At 41.7% G+C, this 20,375-nt stretch overlaps 1 protein-coding gene across 4 annotated transcripts in view; it reads left to right on the forward strand.

Annotated features, from left to right (window-relative positions):
- The first annotated feature begins 6,479 nt into the window (after positions 1 to 6,479).
- IPT9 (isopentenyltransferase 9) overlaps positions 6,480 to 20,375 on the forward strand; it is a 245,849-nt gene continuing 231,953 nt past the window's right edge. For 3 of the 4 annotated variants that reach the window (XM_087684903.1, XM_087684901.1, XM_087684904.1), the window contains exons 1-2: positions 6,480 to 6,939; positions 18,186 to 18,239. In XM_087684903.1, coding sequence (XP_087541029.1) covers positions 6,526 to 6,939; positions 18,186 to 18,239 — 468 coding nt within the window. In that variant the 5' untranslated portion in view covers positions 6,480 to 6,525. The remainder of the gene's footprint in view (positions 6,940 to 18,185; positions 18,240 to 20,375) is intronic. The other variant, XM_087684900.1, reaches the window with a different exon arrangement.

Here is a 20,375-nt window from a genome sequence, read left to right on the forward strand (position 1 = left end):
TTAATTTCCAATCTCAATATCTAGAACATTATGCAAGCTCCTCATATATTGTAGGATTCTTTATGATAACCTTCTCTCTTAGGGCAAGATGAAGAGCTTCCTCTAAGTAAGCCCTCTTCATAACCTCAATTTATAGTGTTGTATCTACCAATAGAGTTCCTTGTGGAGTGAAAGTGCAAAATCAGTGATTTTATTACAACTTGAAAACCAATCTCAAGTGTCTTGAATGGCTCCATTGGTTCTTACAAGAGAGACCTTTGATAGTCCATAAATCATCTACCTTCTCTAGATGACATGATTTTGTTAAGGTCTCTTGCTAAGATTGGGTTAACTCCTCTTTGTTTCCATGGCCATCTTCTTATATCAATACACCACATTATCCATTAGTACACATTCATAGAACTATAGCCGCTCTGAAGTGCTTAGTTTGAGCTTGGTCTTTTAGTATACATGATAATCAAACATATATAAGAAAATTTCATCCTTGACTTTACTTGCAAAAATTGTGAAAAAACAAGGGATATATCTAATGCTGGTAGGAACAAGGGAGCTTGGTCATTAGATATGCCAAATAGAAAGACCACAAACCATGGATATTAACAAAGAAGGAGAAAAAAATTATACAACAAGGCATTATAAAGTATCATGCACCCATAGGTTGCATGAAAGAATTTAAAGACGCCCTTCACAAAGACCAAACAAAGAGACATGGTGCAATTATTTGGCATGAAGTTGCATGATTGTTGCCATAAAATGCTCCATGCAAGTCACAATGCACAATTACACATGCAAGTCACGATTGTTAATATCCACAAACCATGGATATTAACAAAGAAGGAGAAAAAAATTATACAACAAGGCATTATAAAGTATCATGCACCCATAGGTTGCATGAAAGAATTTAAAGATGCCCTTCACAAAGACCAAATAAAGAGACATGGTGCAATTATTTGGCATGAAGTTGCACGATTGTTGCCATAAAATGCTCCATGCAAGTCACAATGCACAATTACACATGTATATTTTAACTTTTCTTCCCGATAATAAACAAAACAAGTGTATGTCATGTGAGTAGTTTATACTTCCTAGCATCATATCACATTATTCTTCAAAGAGAGACCATTTGCAAGATGGAGGCATTTTATGATGCACTAAATAATAATAAATTACAATGAGGTTTACCATGAAACTTTGGACAAATTTTCCACTGCTCGTGCTAATGTAATGTTTATCTATCTTTCTTTCAAGGTTTATTAGCTCTAAGGAAATCAATTCCACATCGCTTTAGGATGCTCAAGTCATGGTAGTTGAGGTGGTGTTTTTAGTGGAGATGACTTTTGCATGATCCATTCTTAGAAGCCAATTGCATCTCATACTCTGATTAGTGGATGAGATGGCTATATGTGACATAATGTATGCTTGATGAATATTCTTTCTTGAGCACTTTATGAAAATCTTAAAAGATTTCATGAGGCAATGTGCAAGGCAAGAAGATAGCATGGCTAAGGGTTGGTTAATGCAAGAATCACTTGTGTATATCTCTCAATTTCTTATCCAACTAGATTCCTCCCTCCCTCCACTCTGCAACAATGAAGAAAATTCGAGGATGTCAATAGCAAGTGTGTTTGACAAAAAATTCACCATTGGTTATGTATCTTTCTTTGGGAGTGGCACTGTAACTTGGAGCATTAAGAAATGGCCCACTCTTGAATTATTGAGTACAGAGGCAAAGTATGAGGGTGCTGCTATGGCAGCATGTGAGGTAGCTTGGATGCCAAAGCTACTTGACGATTTGGGAATATAGATAGACAAGAGACTTGCCATTTATTGTGACAACATGAGTAGTATACAATTGGAAAGGAATCTATTGTTTCATACATGCACAAAACATGTTGAGATTCATTACCATTTCATCAAAGAGCGAGTCTTGGTAGGTAACATTAATCTCATATATGTGAGTAGCACAAAGGAGCAAGCTGTAGATATTTTCACTAAGGCCCTAAGAATGTATGCATAGAGATGATAGGGTGCTTTGCAAAACACATCACAATCATGGTGTATGATGTATGAGACACTTAAGATGTTAGTATGGAATTGCAAGAGTGTATGTGCTATATATTTTGAGGATGGTTTTGGAGATACAATATGGCCATATACACAAAAGCACACTAATGCAAAGGGAGTTGGTTGCTAGGATGTAGGGGGTATAGATGGACAATTGCATTTTTTCCAAAAGTTATAAGCCCTAGTGCTACTATGGGCTTTGGGGATGTGGCCATACTTTTTCTCAAGGGTCTTAGAGAGGTTGTGCATGTAATGCAAAAATAGCTTCTCCTTTGGTCTTTTGCTCCTTCTCTCACTCCCTCTTCCTCACACATTCTCTTTCTCTTACAGTGTGGTTATTGCCTCAAGCTCTCCGCATGGTGATGGGATGAGAGGAAGAAGGGAAAAAAAAAAGAACATGAAGTAGAGAGCTTCTTCCTGTAGTTCCCCGCTCTCTCACTCTCTTTGAGATTTGGTTATCATGGAAGCAAGAGGGCATAAGAATGAAGCAAGAACACTCAAGTTTGCACATAGAAGAATGCAAGGTTCTATTCATTTTACAGATTATATGCATGTGGTTTCTTGGGTCAATGGCTTTAATCCTTCTCCTCTCTCATTTTTGGTCATCTAGTCTATTATAATGCCCTTTGGGCCTTGACGTGGCTACCCATAGTAGATGAGTACTTTTATCATGCACATGTGCAAGTCCTAGCCTCTCGTGAGTATGTAAGTTTAAAAAAGCTCAGCCTCTTGCATGCATGGAAGTTTAGAAAAGCTTTGTTAACCTCCTAGCCACTCAAGCTAATAACCTCTCTTAGCCCCATGTCGGTATCTTTAGGCAAATCCATGGTCTCTAGTGAGTCCATTCACATTGATCGCCCATCCTTTGATCCTTTGGCCCATATATATTTGTGCTCATGCCTTAGCATCCTATACCCTAACTTAGGCTATCCCTTGTCCCCCTAACCCTCTCAATGCCTTAGCATGCTAGCCTATTGTCCACTATAAGCATTATGGTTGGGGCTTTCCTATGTATCATGTTTGCTCAATACCTTTGTCTTAACAAATTTTGCAAGGGCTTTTCCATAAAACTATAGTTGACTTGCCTGTCATTTCTCATTACTTGCACAACTCTATATGCATGTGGTTTCTTGGGTTGATGGCGTTAACCATTCTCCTCTCTCAATTTTGTTCATCTAGTCTATTATAATGCCATTTGGGCCGCCTTTGTGGCAACCCATAATAGATGAATACTTTTGTCATGCACACATGCAAGTCATAGCCTCTTGCGAGTATGGAAGTTTAAAAAAGCTCAGCCTCTCACAAGCATATAAGTTCAAAAAATCTTAGTTAACCTCCCAATTGCTCAAGTGAATAACCTCTCTTAGCACCATGCTGATATCTTTAGGCAAATCCATGGTCTTAATATTTAGAATAACCTTACTTAGTCCATTCACATTGATCACCCATCCTTTGACCCTTTGACCCATATATCTTTGTGCTCATGTCTTAGCATCCTATACCCGAATTTGGGCTATCCCTTGTTCCCTTAACCCTCTCAATGCCTTAGCATGCTAGCCTATTGACTTGCCCGTCATTTCTCATTACTTGCAAGACTCTATATGCATGTAGTTTCTTGGGTCGATGGCTTTAACACTTCTCTCCTCTCAATTTTGGTCATCTAATCTATTATAACGCCCTTACCTTCCTACCCATAGTAGATGAATGTTTTTTTCATGCACACATGTAAGTCATAGCCTCTCACAAGTATGGAAATTTAGAAAAGCTCAGCCTCTTGTGAGCATGGAAGTTCAAAAGAGCTTCGTTAATGTCCTAGCCACTCAAGTGAATAACCTTTCTTAGCACCATGTTGGTGTCTTTAGGCAAATCCATGGTGTTTATATTTAGACCAACCTTAGTGAGTCCACTCACATAGATCACCCATCGTTTGACCCTTTGGCCCATATATCTTTGTGTTCATGTCTTAGCATCCTATAACCTAACTTATGCTATCCCTTGACCCCTTAACCCTCTCAATGCCTTCGCATGCTAGCCTATTGTCCATTGTTAGCATTATAGTTGGGGCTTTCCTATGGGCCATGTTTGCTCAAGACCTTTGTCTTGACAACTTTAGCATGGGCTTCCATAAAACTATAGTTGACTTGCCCATTGATTCCCATTACTTGCAGAACTCTATGTACATATAGGAGTTTAATTTTGATTTTATGAGATATCATGATATACATGGGAGTGAGATCGATGCACTCACTTAGCCTAATGATTTGTGAGTCAACAATTCGATCATCATGCTACATCATAGAGCTCTCCCCTTACTACATTCTTGGAATTTATCCCCTTTGCATTTTGTGCTAAAATCACATTTTTAAAGAAGTGATACTTTTGAGTTCTAAGAAATGACAAGTTTTCAAGATGAGGATGGAACATTGTTTGCTTGAAGACGCCCTTATAGGGCAAGTCCATTTTCTCAATAAGGCTATCCATGTCTTCATCTCTATACTTTATGGCCACATCTTTGTGGTATGCGGTGTGTTATCACATTTGCATGACCTATAAATGTCAACAAAATTAGATACCAAAGGTGTACTTTTACCACCATGCTTTGTGCATATTTCTCCATGTTTATGGACATTCTAAGGGTAGGGAGAAACAAAGAGAGCCACACAACAAGTTGATCTAATTAAGACATTTTGCATTTACATGCTAACTTAAAAGTATCATGTGGGGGTGTTTCTGGATGTGCATATGTGTGTAGATGTTCAAATGCTTTATTTTTTGGACCAACTAGGTTATAATCAAGATTTCTATTGCTCGTTTAGTGTGGTAATCTTGTGTTGCTTGTGCATGATTATTGATTCTATATGTTTTTGTCAAAAAAGTGCTATCTTGATCGGAAAAATCAACCAACGAATTACCTTACGGTCACTTGAGAGTTATTTTCCTCCATACAAACATTATTAGTAGTTGCTTGGCACACACAAAAAAGAGATGCCTTAAAACTTTGAAACTACACTAATCATGCACACACATAATAAGTGCATGTTGAACTTGATGTGATCTAAGGATAAAATTTATACTTGAGCATTAAGAATGCTTCATGTGTGTAATCTAAACCTAAAAGTTTTCACACCTTGAGCAATGGGTGGTGCACACCTCATGTTACATGATAAGTTCCATTCTTTTGAAACATAGTATTTTACCTATGAGTTAGAGTGGGTGATTTACAAATTTTGAACATGTGAAAGGGCCATTACCACCCAAGAGCTTAAATAACCAACATAGGTACTTAAATTATTTATGAAGTTTGAATGACCATAGGTCAAATTGATGTGACATGAGCTTTGAACTATAGGGGGACAACATAAAGCTTGCATGTCTAAATATATAGTCTTTCACTTCAACTATGAAGCATGCTTAGTTGAAGTTGCAAAAAAGGCAAATCCCTACATAGATAAATACATATAGTTACAAAATAAGTTAGGAAGGATGGGATGCATAACTTTTTTGAGGCAATTTTTGTAGATAGTGATTGATATGTTGACTTCAATGGAGACCAAATGTTTGTGAAAAGTGATTGAATATGCTAACTTCAATGCAGACCAAATGTTTGGGAGATGCAATTTTGGATAGTATAAGCTCACAAAAGCTTTCATTTTCAACCCTTCCTTGTACCTAGCCAAGAAGTGTTGGGAGTGGGTGGATTAGGTCCATGGATTAGGTGCAAAGGTCTGAGGGAGTTTGATGGCTAGCCCAAATGCACACTCTCTCAAAAAAAGCATGTGAATTGATGCCACCATCCACAAACTCTAAGAAATAGGAGCTACTAGAATCTTAAGATATACATGCACGTCCCCTTAAGGAAGGCCACAAATGAGGTGTGAGTGTATATAAAATGGGAATACACTTGTGTTGGCAAACCTTCAATGTTTCTCAAGCTCCCCCTAAGGTGTTGCTTCATGAGGTGGCTATTTGAAGAATCGTTGTATGGATGCGTTTTATCAATTTGAGGTGAAGAGTTAACCTAATGGTCAAAACTTGTGGCTTTCTCCCTTGCTAGGTAGGTTCAAGTCTCACTTGGTGTGGCAAACCACATCGTCTACTGCCACTCATAAGGACAATCTTATATAGTGGTCCCACTCCATGCTAGGTACCATCGTCTTGCCATGTGCATGGGTCTCAAAACTCCAGCCCAACTCAAGCCGATGTTTGGAAGGTGATTGCATCCCTTATAGTGATTTTTGTCCATGTGCATCTCTCTTTGAGAGATGAAAAACTCTAAGTGATGAAAAAGGTGCTCCTTTAGCTAGGGAGTTACCCAACATAGTTTCTTAAAGCTACTAGTGACACTTGCATTTGCAACATTCTTAGTGTTGGAGAGTAACCCTGGTAGGTGAATAAATGGAAGGAGACGCTTAGTGAGGATGATGGGGGTTAAGGGAGGGGAGAGCCTAGTGAAGTGGTTCAATGGACGCGATATTGGGCCGGCCACCTTCGACAGCAGCAATATTAACGCAAACAAGAAGAGAGAGCTACCACCTTGCTTCTTTAGCGTCTCACTGGCAGCCTTCTCCTCCTACTCTATCCGTCTCTCCTCCCTCCTTGCTGATGCTTAGAGCGATCGGCCCTTCTTCCCTCCCGCGCGCTCTCTCTCACCAGCCCCTGCTCTCGCACTGCCTTCCCCCCTCTGCTGCCGCCACGAGGCTCCGTGGTCTCGCCTGCTCCTGCGTGGCACCGTCTAGAGAACGAGGCGCACCCGGCCCCCAGCGCCGCCACCAAGTTGTCGTCATCTCTGGCCCTACTGCCGTGGGAAAGAGCTCCATAGCTCTCGAGGTCGCTCGGAGGCTCGGTGGTGAGATCATCGGCGCCGACTCTGTTCAGGTCATCTCTTCATCTAACATGGAAAAATAAAAATGAATGCACAATGGCACATGCAATCGCTATGTTGAATCGCACAAACGTGCACTCTGCCACAACAGTGTAATCATACGAACATGTGTAGGTTGCAATCTTAATAGTGCTGCTAGAATCGGCGAAACTACCATGGCTTACAGTCCCTGGCATGCAATCTCAATTTGAAAATTGCACAAACATAAACTCTGCCACAATGGTGTAACCATACAAATAGGTGTAGGTTGGGTTTTTAAAAACAAAAAAAAGTGCTGCTAAAATTGCTGAAACTACTGTAGCTAACAGTCCCGCAGCATACAATTGGCCCATTATATAAACTGTATGCCTGCACAGTTATGCGATCAAAGTTGTCGCTCATATTGACAAATTGGAACAAGTAAAGATTGCAGAAAGGCGACTTTGTGCATCAGTTGGACAGTTCTACATGTTTTTGGATGCCTTGTGCTGCATACCAAAAGATGATTCAAAGCCGCGTTAGTGATTCACTAAGGCGGTACAGTCTATGCTGTTTTGTTGGTCCTGCCTTGAAAGTCCTGCCTTTGTCAGCTTAAGTCTCGTTTGGTTTGAAAATGTGCTATGCATCATAAGTCAGTTGAAGCTTGCATATTCAGAAACCTGCCGCCATCAAGCATTCTAAACAATACCAGCATTGATTTTCCTTCCACAGACCCAAATATGGATTGTGGATGTAGCTTATTGGATATAATTTGCTTCGTTTCTATCTAATAATCAGCAGCTGAAGTGCTTAGATTAGCTGATATTGCACACCATTAAGATGTACGTTGCTTCTATCTAGTAATCTGCTCTAAAGCACTGTAAAGGCAAGACTAGATAGCAGCTGCGCTGTGTTTTCAGATTTTCAGGCCCCAGATAGCTGTGCTTCAGCAGTTGCCGATCTTTGCAGTTAAAGACACAGTGTCTGCAGGTATGGTGATTTTGTGTGTTACTCCAGATCAGTCATAGAACCAATGTGTTTTTGCAGATAACAGCTTTCCTAAGGAAGGCACAGTTCTGCAAACTTTACAGCCCTACATTTTGCCGTAGGAGACCTGATTTTAGACTGTCTTTCAGTCTCACGGGACGGCAGCTCACCAGTTTCTTCCAATTTCGTTCTTTGTTTTTGGAGATAATACACACATGCAAAAACCTCAGCCAAGAGTGAGCAAGAGCCATGATGTCATTATTTCTATGGTTAGATAGGAAAGATTGCAAGCCAAATGGACAACAGAGCTTGGTTGCATTGGGACCCTCCTCCTACGGTTACCACAAGGAGGAGAAGCAATTAAGTATTTGAGTGGGTATGAGCTTGGACTTACCTGAACACACCATTTGAACTTATGTCTCCAACAATGTGATGCATGCAATAAGTCTCGAACCCACAACCTCATGATTACGAGTCCAAGTTTTTATTTGCTAGGCCATCACCTTTGGGTTCGTCCTTGTTGCATTTTATCTTTCTGATAGTTTTCCATCTTAAGGTTAGGTTGAGCTTCCTTCTAGTTGCTTTTGCAGCTTTAGTATAGCATACTTAAGAGTCTCAAACTTAGAAGACCTTCTACTAGACAGCTGTGAGCATAGTTGATAACATGTGTCTCATACTTGCATACATGTATGGGTATGAAAGTATGACTGAAGTATAATTCAGACCCCTAGTCTGAATCATATGTTGCCCTAATTTTTTTCGAAAATATAAGAATGATAAGGTGAACCTTAATATGAATTGCAAACATTTCAACAAAGCTTACATTTTAAAAGGCAAGCATAAAAGACATTAAAATTTGACAAGGGGATTGTATGAATTTTGAGATTATAATCAGCCCAGTAAGATCACAAAATGTCATGACTCATAATACATCAGATTACTCTGGACTTTAGACGATTCGAGACTGAAGAGTCAAGGGTCAAGACTCAAGATTATAGACTTGCTATGGCATGTGCTACTCAAGATAACTCGTTTTCATCTTTGGCATCCTCATCTAGATCCTCATCCTCATCCTCATCCTCCACCTCATCCTGTGGCGCACTAGAGGTACTAGCATTGGATGCACCTATTGTCATAGGAGCCGAATTTTCATAATCTTCCTCTATCATTTCTTGCAAAGCAAGCAACCTTTCATAATCCTTTTTCTTCTTTAGCATTTCCAAGGTCACTTCTATCTTCTCAAATCCTCTTTCTTTCAACTTGCTTATGAGATGCAAATTGGTGTGTATAAAAACAAGCTTCTCTGTATTCTTTGACTTAAGCTTGTTCCTTTGCTTTGTATGAATGAGAGAAAAAGTACTCCAATTTCTCTCACGCGATGAAGCTCAAGTGCTTGAGACAATATCCTAAGTGCCAAGTGTGAAGAAAATTGCCAGGGTTTGCATTGAGGAAACAAGAGTGTACGACCACGATAGAAACACAAAGAGACAGACACAGACACAGAAAGCAAAACTTAGACCCTAAATGCAAAACTCAAAACTCAAACACAGAGACTCAAACACAAACAGAAGAAGGGAAAGAAAAACACAACTCTGAAGTGAATGAATATTGCAAATGAATGTAAGAGTGTATAGATACTCAAGGGCAGAGCAGTGTGTTGGAGAGTGACATCCATCGGAGACGGATCCCAAGTTTGTGACCACCAGTCGGAGTGTAGGATGGAGAGGATGCAATAAACGCAGGTCTCAAGAGGACCTGGAGTACCAAACACAGTTGGAGAGATGACAAAGAGGGCTGGCAGTTGTTGCTTGGTGTGGAGAAGCTGTCGCCTGATAAAGGAAGTTGTCACTTGGGAAGATGACATCAAACGCAAGTTGTTGATGCAGTTGCTAGCTGCTGCTAGGTGTAGAATAGATTCAAACGTAGCAATAGAAGGTCACTTGATGATGGAGATGGGTTGATGACTGAATTCTGCACTCAAGGGTATGAAACTTACATAGACGAGAATAAGGCTGAATGGGAGTAGCCTGTCTATTTATGGATGTTGAAGGGTGCCCCAAAGAATTAGGGTTTTTGGGGGACCATTGAAACTCTTTCGGACCGCTTCTCTTTTTAGGGTTTTTCATTAATTAAGTGTGTTTTGGGATTGTTTAAGAATGCTAATCAGTTGAAAAGCGTGTTTTAGCTCAAAACCCCCGCTCTCTCAGGCCCAAAACGAAGTTGAAAGGTTAGGTCAACCACTTTGATTTTTACTTACCCCAAGGCATTCCAACCCAAAGCAGCCAAGGCATCGGACAAAGTGTACACGTTGGCTGTCAGTGGCCTACTAAGACTATGGAGGCGATGGTTATCTTACCAAGGGAGTCCAAGTAGTCACCTCAAAGAGGACAGGGCATCGGACAAAGGGTGCATGTCGGTTGTCTAGTGGCCTACCAAGCCCTACAAATGCGGATGGAACCAGATTGAACTTTTTTTTTGTTAAAAAAAAAGAAAAGTGAGAGTTCAATTTTATGGGATGCGGCCGATTGAGTAACAGTGACCCAGAAGATGGGAGTAGGGAGGGTACACCCAATACATCACAAATTAGTACAAGTATACCCATCCACTCAAGGGTGTCGATGACGAGGGAAAATTTGATGAGGGAGTATAGTGGTGTGGTGTCAATAGCCACCAGTGGAAATAGCTTAGGATCCGCTCAAGTGGTGCTTTGCACAATGAGATACAAAGTATGCTACATGTTGAAGAATGCTCATGTAGCAGGTGCCACTTGGACAGTGTCCCTTGTGGAGAAATTATTCACTTGTCCAAGTGCCCCAGTACAAAGATGATGAAATCATGCAATGCAAAGGGGAAGGTACAACAGGGCCGACAGACCAATCAGCCAGTCCCTCAGGGGTAGTGAAAGAGATTGTGGGGTAGTGAAAGAGATTGTCTGCAGAGGTTGTGCTCGGGCCACATGTCTAGTAGCAACAACGGGTGCTGAAGAAGCAGATGAAAGCAGGAGCGGAAGGCGTAGCCCCACTGGACTGGGCAGTTGCAGCGGATTGCTGAGGCTTTTTGGGTGGAAGACCTTGGGCCTTGGTGCGACATTCATCATCCATATGGCTTGCTCTCTCTAACAGTGTGTGCAAAACCGGTTTTTCTTAGGGAATTGCTGTGAGATAGGTCTAGATTCTTTGGTTCCATCTGAGGAAGGGGAGTTACTCTTTGATTGGCTTGCCTTCGCATCTTGCAAGTTCTTGCCACTGTTGGTTTTCCCTCCCAAAGAAGAGGCAACCAACCCCTCTCTGCTCTGAATAAGATTGTGATGAGGATTTCTTGTGGACTTGATCATGTAGCCTTGCGTAATGCAAGAACTGACACTCAAACTCGTAGAAGGTTGGCAATTGAGGCTGTGAGATGATGTGTTGAATGAAATTGAAGTATTTTTCGGGGAACTTATTCAAGAAGAACGTAACCTGATCGTCGTCTGACTTTGGAGAACTAGTAGTGGCGAACTCAGCGAGTAATCGCCTATGTTCAGCCAGCTTGACTTTTAGATCATCCCCTTCCTTAATAGAGAACTCTTGAAGCTCAAAGTCGAGATTTATGTGCCGAGTTCTATCTGGGCTGCATAGCGATCGAGAAGGTGACTCCAACACTTTGACGCAAGCAGGAAGTACTGTAATTGAGAGTGAAACTCAGGAAGCAATCCGTGCATTAGCTCAACATTGGGTGTGGCATTGTGGGCTCTCCATTGATGGATGTAGTCACGGTGAGCTAGTCGAGGGTTCAACATAGGCTCTAGACCAATGAGGAGGTCCCAAAGACCCTAAGACTCAAGCACTTGCTGCATGAAATTCGACCCGTTAAAACGAGTCTTATCCGCGAAGGCATTCTTGGCCGTTGCAACAGGAGTGGTAGTGCTCGGAGATAGGTAGTGTGAAAAAGTGTAATGGGGGTAAGATGGGGGAGTGGAGTGCACTCGGGAATGGGCCCCAAAGTGCCCACCAAGCATGTGGGTAGTGTGCAAGGTGGATACATAGGTAGGGATGGGTTGACTAGGCATGGACATGGTGGCCATATGAGTAGTCCATGGTGGAGGTGGGATGGGAACACATGGAGCAGAAGATGGAAATCCTTGCGTAGGTGTAACCCAAGGAGAGTGTGAAGACGTACCATAAGCTGGGGATGGAAACCCCTGCGTCTGAGTAGTCATGTGAGAGGTGAATCTAGGGGTAGTGAGGGGGATGCCCAGCACAGTCGTCCTAGGTGCTATGGGTGTACTCATTTGCAAAAAGGTGAGAGGCATTGTGCTCAAGGGTAGAATTTTCCCTAATGAAGTAACATGGTGCAAAGATGTAGAGAATGGGGTAGAGAAGGAGAAGGTGCTAGGAGCGGAGATGGACGATCTAACCCCTAGTGTGTGAAAAGCGGATGTGGAGTGTAATTCGAGATTTTGGAAAGATGATGAGAGGTGATCCAGGTCCTCTATTAAAGTTCACATATGCAAAGCCGTTCGGATCTTGCACCTCAAAAGAAAAAACAGGCGAGGGTTTTGATTCATGCAACTCAAAAGGATTGTATAAACTTGACATTGGACATAGCTGAAATGATGAAGATGGATCGCCAGACGCTCCAAATGCTGTATGTCCTCCATGATCGGAGAGGTGCTCAGCCTCACCAACCAGTCCAAATGTGGTAGCAAAGCTTGTAGGAGGGGTGTAAACATTACGGTACTTGTTGCGATAGTACTCCTCAAAGTCCTTCTCTATCATGTTAGTGAAATCTGGAATAGGAATAGAAAAAGAAGGTGAAGGTGAAAGTGGAGTGTCGTCCTCCTCACCGAGTCCATAATGCCATCTCAGGGCCTCCAGTGATGGAGAAGCCGGATAGGACATCATAGGACCTAGAGAAGAAGGTGTTTGGGACATTGTGATTCGGTTACGAGTCGTATTGTGTGCCTCGCACAAAGACTAGCTCTCCATAATATCCACAGGATACTCTTTACAAGAGCACCGGCTCTGATACCATGTGAAGAAATTGCCAAGGTATGCACTGGGGAAACACTGAGTGTACGACCATGATAGAAACACAAAGAGACAGACACAAACACAGAAAGCAAAACTCAAACCCTAAATGCAAAACTCAAAACTCAAACACAAATAGAAGAAGGGAAGGAAAAACACAACTCTGAAGTGAATGAATATTGCAAATGAATGTAAGAGTGTACAGATACTCAAGGTCAAGAGTAGTGTATTGGAGAGCGATGCCCATCGGAGATGGATCCCAAGTTTGTGTGTCCACCAGTTGGAGTGTAGGGTGGAGAGGATACAAAAAACACAAGTCTCAGGAGGACCTGGAGCACCAAACACAAGCTAGACAAATGACAAAGAGGGCTGACAGCTGCCACCTAGTGTGGAGAAGCTGTCCCCTGATAGAGGAAGCTGTCGCCTGGGAAGATGACATCAAACACAAGCTGTGGATGCAGTTGCCAGCTGCCGCTAGGTGTAGAATAGATCCAAATGCAGCAGTAGAACGCCACCTGATGATGGAGATGGGCTGATGGTTGAAATTTGCACTCAAGGGTGTGATTGCCATGTGGCAATCTTCTAAACCCATTTTTTAGCATTATCCAACCATTTAATTAAATTTTAGAATTAAGTAAATTTAAAAATTAATTTTAACCCTTTTGACCTTGCCAAAATTAAATATGCCCATCCATAATGAAATTGGCTAGACCATTTGCAACTTGGAGTGATCCCCAACCTCTGTTGACTCTTAGATTGGTATTAATTAATTAATTAATGCTAGTTCCTAGTGTCAACATTGACACTTATCAGCTAAACAATTGTGCTAGGGTCAAATTTGATACCAACTGACCCTCAAAGGCCGAGCATGCATAACTTATCGCAACTTTTGCCTTTGATACCCATTGCATTCTCGAGGTCCTTGGTTTGTTACCATGAAATAACTGCCATGTACATCACATGTGCTAAACAAACTTGCACATTTGATTAATAACATAATCAAATGTTATCGGCAAGATTAAAGTATCTTAAGATTTCACGTCTTCGCAGTAGTCAGGCACCAGTCTCCTTCATGACCACTGCAATGCGCTACGGAGGTTATTTCTACTTCTTCTAGGATTTTAAGAATGCCACCTTGAGAACCTGTGGTTTTGCAGCCCAATCCACCAAGAGATAGTGATTGGTGGATATTGTGTTCTCGGGAGTCTGCTCCTTCGAGAGACGGTAGCTGTTCGACACCTTACATTACTTGGGCTATGTAGTCTACTCCATTGAGAGATAGTGACTGTTTCCCACCATTGGCTCCACACGAGCCTCACCTTTCTCCACCCTTGACTACTAAGGTTTGAGAGGCCACCTCTAGGAGTTCTTCAAGACCTTTAACACCCCAGATACCATCTTCGGCATGATCAACGACACTTTCTTTGTCATCAGATGATTTGGAGTCTGTGATCCATGGGTTTATAGATTCTCTATCCTTGCAGAGGGACATTCAAAGGGGAATGTATATTTTTTGGCCTCAGAGGGGGACTTCTATTTCTTCTTCGGCTTTAGAGGAGGCCCCTACACCTTCACCCTCAGAGGGGGCACCTACTCATCTTGAAGTTCTTTCCTATTCTTGTATTGATACCCAAGATCTTCAGATACCGCCTAGATCGGGGCCTTGGCGGTTTAGACGCGACTTGGTGACGAGGCCTTTGAATTCCTTCCAGCATGGAGTTACGGAGCTAGTGGCTTCTCTCTCGAGGTGGAGTCAGGTTCTACAATTATCTAGTCTATTGTTACTTACTATAGGTTACTTTTTAGGTGGAAATCTTGGATCTCTGGGATCCTCTACATCTTCTTCGTATCTCTCTTCGCTCCTCTTTCATCATCCCTTTTTGGGCTTGAGAGGGAGATACCACTTCAATTTCTTCACTTCAGTTAGGGTTTCAAATTGACAGTCCCAAAAAGGGTTGGGGTCCTCATTTTGGTTACTTTTTCAATGGGTGCCCATACAGTAGTGTGCCACCCTAGACAATTAAGGCCTATAAATAGGTTGCCTCTCCATTCATTCCATACATCTCTTCTCGTTCATTCACCACTCTTCTTTTGTCATTTTGACATCCTTTTCTCTCCTTGCTACTGTTGCTCGCACCCCTTGGAGGACATTGCATTTCGTGGTCACTTTCCACCTTCCATCAATCCCCACTTGGTGTTCTACTATAGCATTCTATTGCTACATTTTACTATGGCGTTCTATTGCTACGTTTCACTGTGGTGCTCTCTTGCTGCGTTCTACTGTGGCATTGTGTAGCCTAGTCCTCTTCCTAGCATATCGGAGGACTGTGCTTCGTCCCCTCGACAATTGGTGATCATCTTCTTCATCTCTAATAGCATCATAGTAGCTAGGAGTTTCGAAAACGGCAAGGTAGAAAACGGAAAATCTCCTACAATATTAATTTTAGGGAAACGTCTAAAAAATGTTTCTTACCTACATAGTAAAAAATATGGGTTATAGAATACATATACATGAAATATTGAAATAAGTAATCCTTGTTAATAGTCATGTTTGTCATGCTTTGTCATCTCTTGCCTGCAAGCCTCAGTTTGAGTCTTACGAGGACTTTAGGAGCTCTAGCTTGTGTGCCACTTGTTTTGACAAAGGAGGTATCTCAGTCTTGAGCACTTACTTTATTGCCCTTCAATGCATTGTCTCTTGCCAAGTGGCATCCTTCTAATCCCATTTTTCAGCAATTTTTCAGCTATTTAATTACTTTTAAAAAATCTCAGCCCTTGTAACCTTGCCCAAAACCGGATATGCCCATCCACAATTTAATTGGCTAGGCCATTTGCAACTCCAAGTGGTTCCTAGCCTTAATTGACGCCTTGGATAGCACTAGTCCCTAGTGTCACCACTAACACTTATTGGCCAATTAATTGTCCTAGGGCAAAACTGACACCACCTGACATTCAAAACCCAGTTGGCATAACTTGTCACAACTTTTGTCTTTGACACCCATTGCTTCCTTGGGGTCCCTGTCACCTAGCTTATTACCATGAAATAACTGCCATGTGTATCGCATGTACATTACAACATCACACATTTGATTATTAAATTAATCAAATGTTACTAGCAAGAGCAAAGCATCTAAAAAATTTCATGTCCCCACAATGGTCTTGAGACAATGCATAGGTTGCATTTTTATTAGATCTTGCTACTGCTCGCTTCTTAGCTAGCTGTGTTTTCTCCTCTAAAGGTTGTTTGCTGCTGTTTTGAAACCAACCTTCCTTTTGAAATAGGGTGGTGATAGACTTGATTCAACACAATTTACAGCAAGCAGTAAATTCACAAATCTGAAAATACATACTTTATCGATTAATCTTCGACAGCCAACACTTGATTGGGCCCAACAATTGGGGGCCTTTGCGGTATTTCTTTATCTTGTATTACTCTAAGTTGAAGTACATTGAGATGTGGATTGATCTCCTTCAATCTGGTCATAAATGACCAGCAGCAGCAAGGGACAATTTACCCCTTCTTTTGGCTATAGTTTTTGGCATAATTCAATCCTTGGACTCTTGCATGCAGGGCAAAGCATATGAGAATGGGCCCACCCTTCAGATGATTTGTAAATTCCCAATTCAACAGCTGCTACTTTGAACTCTAGGTTTTCAATTATTGGGCATGGACTCCATGGCGGCTGAGATGCCCTAATTGCTGTTGTGAATTAGGGATTCAGCAGCAAATATCACTGTTGCTCTTCAACAATGGCTGGAATATCTGAGGGAATGTTAGGGAATGAGAGAGGAAGCTGGTCAGAGAGAACTTATTGATTTCTATCATGGGAAGTGACCCAAAACTGCTGTCACCACCCACCAAACAGCCAGAAATGCTGTTGCCTGCAGCCTAGAGGGCCAAAGTTGCTGTCACCTACAGCTGGGAGAGAGAAAAATGGTGTTGCTAGCACCTTGAAGCCCTTTGACAATTGTTGCCTGCTTACTGGCTGATTTCCTTCTGTTGGAATGGACCCCCCCCCCCGAGCTGGTGCCCGCTGCAACAGCTCTCTCCTTCCTCCCTCAGCATTCCAGCCCCTGGCAACCTTTCTACAATAGCTGTCATGCTGTTTGGAGGTTCAACACTACTGTATTTGCTGTCTACCTGTCCATGTTAACATTTGCTTCATCATTCAAATCAGTCCTCCTGTGTTCTCTGCTCCTACAAATTAGTGACAGGTTGCTGCACCTTTTGCACGCTCTGGATAGTCTTCATGACACTTTCGGCACCTCATCTACTCTTCCCAGCTGTCACTCTGATCACTCTTAGAGCTGGTACAGCTGCTTTTTGATTCAGTTCTACTCCTGGTGCTGCCACTTTGCTCCTGGAGGTCTCTGTCAGATTTTCACATACTCAAGACTGGTGGTTGCAGCCCTTTGGTCCTTCTTTGGTGGACAACACACTCCAACATCTCCCTCAGCCTGCTCCCATGAGAGCCATTGGCTGTTGGACAACTTTGCCTTTGAGCATCTTGTACATTCATTCATTTATTTACAACATTCACTCATTTACTTTGGAGTTATCTTTCTTCTTGTTTTTCATTTTTGCATTTTTGTTTGAATTATTGTGTTTTGGTTATGTTGCTACAGTCTGTTTCTCCATGCAAACCCTAACATATCTTCACATTTTTGGGACTTGCAAAAGTACTTGACCAGTTATATGTGTTCCTTTTATTATGGGTTACCATATTTTGCATTTTGTGGGATATGGATGAGCCCACTCTAGATGTGCACATGCCAAGAAAAGAAAAAACAATTTTACTTCTCTAAAGAAAGACTTATTCTGTAATTAGAGAAAATGTGAACAAGCATCCAACGAAAACACATAATGGAGATGCATTTGCCAAACAAACCATGAAGGAGAAAAATGTCTAAGCGCCCCAAACGGGTGCCCTTGATCTTCAAAATAGAGTCAAAGGTCTATTCCATTCTACAGAGACTTATGTAGGTCTAACCAGATATGATGGACCATTTATGAAAATCTTAGCCAACTTTGTATTTCCTTGGGAGTCCAGTTCCACAACATATTAGCTCTTGAGCAGTCGACAATCATTCTTATTTATGGTTGAAAAACTAAGGTAAACTTACAAGGCCAATATCCTATGCTGGTTGTAGTCAACAATCAATTTTATCCCCAAAGTTGGGTCAGGGAATTGAAATTACTCCTTATATATTTAAAGTTCTTTTTGTGCATGTCTTCTTTATCCAAAGCTAATTTCAAAATTGTGATGTTTGATTTTCTTTTTTAGGTCTATAAAGGGCTTGATGTTGGAAGTGCAAAGACTCCTATACAAGGTCGAAAGGTATGAAGCTCTTAAATTTGCAGTTTTCTAGAAGATCTTTTCATATGCATATTCATACTATGACTAGCTATTGTTCATTGTTTCGTAGTTAAGCCCAAACTATCTATGTTGTGATATGTGAGCATTCAGCAACAAGTAGCAAGCCTTTTTACCACAGTAATCTTTTTGCTTTTCTTTTTATTACCTTTTTGTCAAAATAACAAGTATGCTTTGATACCATGTCAGAATATGCAACGATGTAGAGAGACAGTAGGGTTTTTTGGGAGAAACTCTGTGGCACAAAAGGGAGAGGTGGCATAACGAGTGCTTAGGGATAGACACATATATGCCGGTAGCGTAGAGAGCAAAGGTTGATGTCGGCAAGCATCAGTGGGGGGGGTTTAGTGATGTTGGAAGAGGAGCACCCAGTGGTCCGACCGTTTGCTTGTGGAGAAGTCGTAGCACTAGAGTGCCATTTTGTAAAAGAGAGGGTGGGAGGGAGAGAAAGAGAAGGGTATCTCTATCTCTCAGTGTTGTAGTGGAAATGAAGGGGGAAATCAATAGATGATGCCGAAACTGCAACCTATATTTGCATTTTCTAAGGAATAAGTTTTTTAGCTCTTTGAGCTCTTGCACTCTAATACCATGTCAGAATAACAGGTGTGCTTTGATACCATGTTAGAATATGCGATGATGCAGAAAGATAATAGGGTTTGTGGAGAGAAACACAGTGTGCGTGTGGAAAACATTGAAAGAGAAGAGAAACTCAAAAATACGAAAGAACAAGAGATGCTAGGTAGGAAGATGCTGATGCCTAGCTAGGAAAGGTGATGCCAAGTATGGAGGAGGCTACCAAACGCAAATGCTGATAATGCTTGAAGAGAGAGAGAGAGAACTGATGACTTTGGTGGAGATCAAGACACCAGGTAGGGAAAGCTTCAAACGCAGAGGCTTGATGATGTGGAATAGGGCGCTTGAAGCAGATGGTGAAGATGGAGTAGATGTGAATAAATGCTCTAAATGCAGGAAACACAAAACCAATTGTACGATAAAGCATAGATTGATAAACACAGAACACAGTTAGGGGTAGACTTAGGGTAACTTAGAGATAGTGAACACAATGAGTAATGAAGTGAATGAGTATTGAATATACAGTGCTCATGCAGCAAACACACTATGCAGTGAATACTGAACCTTTAATTCTCGTATTTTTGGGATCAAGGTAGAGGTTATGAGCTGTAGAGTGTGTCGTGTTCCAAATGGAATCCGAATCGTAGCAAAGCAGCCTCCATGTGTCGAATACCAACAAATATAGCCAAGAAAGGCTGGATTTGATATAGACGGTAGTGCAAGAGAGAGAAATACTAGAAACGCAAGTACTTGAGGATGGAGAAAAATTGGGCAATACTTGTTAGATGCAAATGCAGCAAATGGAAGAGAGAGAAAGTCAGGGCAGCAACCAGAAACTGTAAACGCAGCCTATAGAGGAGAGAGAAAGTTAGGGCAGTACCTCTAGACTATTAGCGACAGCACCAAATGATGACATCAACATCAAACGTAGTAGTCTGATTGTAGGCAACAGCCCCAGGGTACCAAGTGACAGCTATAGAGCGAAGGCGAAGGTTGGAATCATGCGCCAGATGGTAGCAAATGGCTGGGGGAAGCTCTAACCGGGATGTCTTCTATGAACAGGGTGTGGGCAGTAGAGATACGGCTCCTAAAACTTGCAAAAATGAGATTGAGGGAGAGTCATGGGTTGCATGTCTATTTATAGAACGTTTGGGACAACTAAATTAGGGTTTTGCATGTGGGACACAAAAACTCTCTAGGATCTCATTGCTTTTTAAAATAAGATGGTTTCTTCATTAATTAAGCATATTTTGGGGCTGTTTAAGTCAGGCTAATGCATTTTTAGCTCAACACCCTCTCTTAGGCCCAAAACTGAGACATGAGAATTAAGCCCTTAAAATGGAATTTTCTTTTGTCCCAAGGTGTCTCACCCCAAACCAACCAGAGCATTGGGCAAAGGATGCACATTGGTTGCCTAGTGACCAACCAAGACTATAGAGGCGATGGTTATCTTATCAAGGGAGTCCAAGTGATCACCTCAAAGAGGCTTAGGCATCGGACCAATGGTGCTCGTCGGCGGCTAGCCAA

The sequence above is a fragment of the Lygodium microphyllum genome, chromosome 9 (assembly GCF_053477565.2).
Source record: "Lygodium microphyllum isolate KBCC chromosome 9, Lygodium_microphyllum_v1.1.10, whole genome shotgun sequence".
Classification (NCBI taxonomy): domain Eukaryota; kingdom Viridiplantae; phylum Streptophyta; class Polypodiopsida; order Schizaeales; family Lygodiaceae; genus Lygodium; species Lygodium microphyllum.